This window comes from Sitodiplosis mosellana, unplaced genomic scaffold (genome assembly GCF_009176505.1).
Source record: "Sitodiplosis mosellana isolate CC-2019 unplaced genomic scaffold, AAFC_SMos_1.0 Smas_scaffold_6307, whole genome shotgun sequence".
In the NCBI taxonomy this organism is placed as follows: Eukaryota; Metazoa; Arthropoda; class Insecta; order Diptera; family Cecidomyiidae; genus Sitodiplosis; species Sitodiplosis mosellana.
In genome coordinates this window covers 267-3267 of record NW_022601548.1, presented here as the reverse complement: position 1 = coordinate 3267, position 3001 = coordinate 267, and the positions used below count along the sequence as shown (strand labels likewise).

The 3001-nt window shown below is 35.1% G+C and overlaps 1 protein-coding gene across 2 annotated transcripts; it reads right to left on the bottom strand.

Annotated features, from left to right (window-relative positions):
- Nucleotides 1-219: 219 nt before the first annotated feature.
- Nucleotides 220-2471, bottom strand: LOC129579635 (pickpocket protein 28-like). Of its 2 annotated transcripts, XM_055469804.1 has the most exons (8): nucleotides 2291-2471; nucleotides 2137-2228; nucleotides 1843-2079; nucleotides 1765-1787; nucleotides 1545-1692; nucleotides 947-1422; nucleotides 658-871; nucleotides 220-589 (listed from the first exon to the last, which is right to left on the bottom strand). In XM_055469804.1, exons 1-8 carry the CDS (start codon nucleotides 2339-2341, stop codon nucleotides 319-321), a joined length of 1512 nt encoding a protein of 503 aa, XP_055325779.1. In that variant the 5' UTR covers nucleotides 2342-2471; the 3' UTR covers nucleotides 220-318. The 2 variants fall into 2 exon arrangements, with proteins under 2 accessions (XP_055325779.1, XP_055325778.1); XM_055469803.1 differs by having other exon boundaries at nucleotides 1545-1787.
- Nucleotides 2472-3001: the final 530 nt, after the last annotated feature.

Here is a 3001-nt window from a genome sequence, read left to right as displayed (position 1 = left end):
ATTTTCGATCTAATAAATACTCACGATTTTCTCTTTTGTACTTTGAATTTTAGGTAACAGTTCCTTCAAACTCAATGTTTTGATATTTAAATCACGACTGTAAACCAAAGCTTTTGAAATGATTTTTCGTTCGTTGAATTTATTATTAGTCAAAACAGTTGATTGAAAATTCCCAGAGTAAATGGTTTGGGATAAATATAACGGTTGTGTAATTATATATCCTATTTATTGGTATTTTTTCATTTGTTTACAAAAATATTCTTTCTAGCAAACTAACAGCACATACAGTAATTTTTAAAGTAAAATCCTCTTCGTATTTCACACGCTTAATGTATTATTTGACACTTCACGTACAAATTTCCGTTTGAATGGCATCACTCGGCTCAATTTCCATCGGTGAACGTTGCAAAATAGTCGCAGTGTGAAGTAGTAAAAAAACTCGATAACACTCAGGGCTGAAACACCCAAGAATAATCCAAGTAACCCACCACAAATTGCCAGAATTCGAGTGACCGTATAGGCTTCAGTTCGTTTTAGCGTCACTATGTCGTGTGATTTGAAGTAAATCATAACTTCGGTGTCTTGGGCACTATAAATGCCAGAAGATGATTTCAGAGCTTTAGAAGAAAATCAATACATCTTTTTCATTAAACCTACCGCTCTGTTCTGGTGAGTTGATTAAAAGTTTGAGTTCGATCAACCACATCATATGTAATAGAAGTGCATGATGGTAAACATTGACAGTTTTTGCGAAAAGATTTGGCATTTTCATCTTCTAAACCCTCGACCACATCTTCACCAAATAGCTTTTCTCTTGCAGTTAAATAACAGTTGGCCTTTGCACCACCACAGATCTCGGTGTGTCTTTCTCCTGCAAAAACGGATGAATGTATGCATTTTATCACAAATACGAATAACAATTCGGAATCTAAAGTAATTCACACACTTGGCATAAAGAATCTGGCACATCCACATTCTTGTTTCGTAAAATTCGCCAGGCACTCTTCTATGCAGTTATTTTGGGTGTAAAACTTGAAAAAACGTAACTGCCTATCGGAATCAAAAAAACACTGGCGACGACTTGGCTCATATGAGCGTAATCCCTCAGATGTTGTGGTATATGTGGCCTTTATCGAGAATTCTGCGATCTCTGATGGTGCCACTTGAATGACATTCCGTGACATATTGGGTACTTCGCCTGGCATGTGGAGAAATATTCGGTACGCGGATTTGATGTACGGACAAGTACCTTCCAAATCTTGATTCGAGAGATGAAAGTCAATGTTTAATGCACCACCTGGCATTGCATTGAATATTCGATTCGGGTAGTATTCCTTGTTTGTTTCATCGTAATATCCACCTTCTGGACTCCAATATGTTACATTTGGATTGTTATCGACGATCATCATTCCGGGTGCCATTCTGAAAGAGAACAAATATTTCACCTACTCTTTTTCAAAACGATCTCTTTCATAGCACAATTTTTTGCAATTAAATTTCGATGTCAAGCTTTGAGTTTATTCATTTAATGCTTTATGTCTTACTCTTCGGTGTAAATCTCATTTGAGTTCAAAGCGTTGAAAGCGAAGCAAACACCTTCAGCAGTAATAACTGTACTCAATGAAAAAACGCAGAAGTTTGCTCCTCTCCATGTACACCAAAACACCACGTCACTTAAATCTGGTGCGATTTCTTGAAACGTATCATAAATTGAATCGTCTGTAAAATTGGATCTTTTCTTGGTGGGAAAATCACAGATCATACCCACAGCCTCCATTTGTGTTAAACTAAAATATCAGATTAATTAAACATTTGATTGATTCATTATTTTCGGTGTATTACCGTTTTTCAGAAAAGGGTTTTTTCCAAAAGTCCTCCTCTTTTGTCATATTCAGGTTAGCTAGGTGAATTTTCGGTTTCACACAAATTGTGACAGTCGGGAATGGAATTGTAGAAACCATAGCATTTTTCTCAGCCATAATCATGTTCACTGAATTTTCACTCCAATTAATTAGAATACTGTGAATGGAAGAAACGCAAAAATACACGGACAAACTAAATGCAACAATCCACCAGAGTCTGAAATTCAATAAAATCATTTAAAATGAGTATTCAAATTGCAAATGACAAATTTGCCTTTCACTCCAGTGTCGTCGTCGTTCGGTGAGATAGCGGACGCCATGTATTGAGCTATTTGAGCAAAAATCCTTGAAAATCGCTCGTATCGTCTGTTAATTGAATTAAAATTATATTTATCCAATACCGCAATAGAGTAGCAACTATGACTCACTTTTAATTCGTTGAAATTTTGAACATCCCGTGTATCTCTTTGCATAGACATTCTGAAGGATAACGTATTTACAATAATTTATTTCGAAATTATTGAAATTATATGAAAAATTATAAAGTTGCAAAAATATTATATTATTTCAGGTGGAACAGTCACTCAGCAAAGCACTTCGTCGATGTTAATACTTTGAAGAACACTTATGGAATGACAACGAAAAACGTTCAATTCTGAATCAATTTTATTTTAAGCTTGAAGAAAAACACTCAGATACATTCTTGTGAATGCGCACCGCTTGACGTAATAATAAACATCCCAGCGGAAATGTAGATGGTAATTTTTGGAATTCTTGGCGCTATTTTCACGCTGATCGGATCGTTGATTGATTGCACACACGCAAGCATGCTATCTAATAGATTGGTATTTCATTACATACCATTCGCTTTTGCCGCTTTTAATGAATTTCTTAACAATTTATCGATTGTCATATGAGACTGTATATGCATCCCTTGCTAATTAATTATTTCGAAATTATCCTTACTGCCCAATATAATATGAAGCAAATTTGACTTCGGTTTTAGATGGTTCGCATAGGAATAAGGTTCACAATGGTTAGTGACTTTACTTGAATCGAATAACAACCACATATTCAAATGAACTTATAAGCTATGGGAAGAAAGAACAGACATAGTATTTACTTTTGATCTAAGTTGA

Coding starts and splice junctions, on each gene's coding strand:
- LOC129579635 (XM_055469803.1), bottom strand. CDS start 2,341: ATGTCTATGCAAAGAGATACACGGGATGTTCAAAATTTCAACGAATTA. Junction 872..946: donor TGCCAGATTCTTTATGCCAA/GTGTGTGAATTA, acceptor CCGTTTTTGCAG/GAGAAAGACACACCGAGATC. Junction 590..657: donor CAACTCACCAGAACAGAGCG/GTAGGTTTAATG, acceptor TGGCATTTATAG/TGCCCAAGACACCGAAGTTA.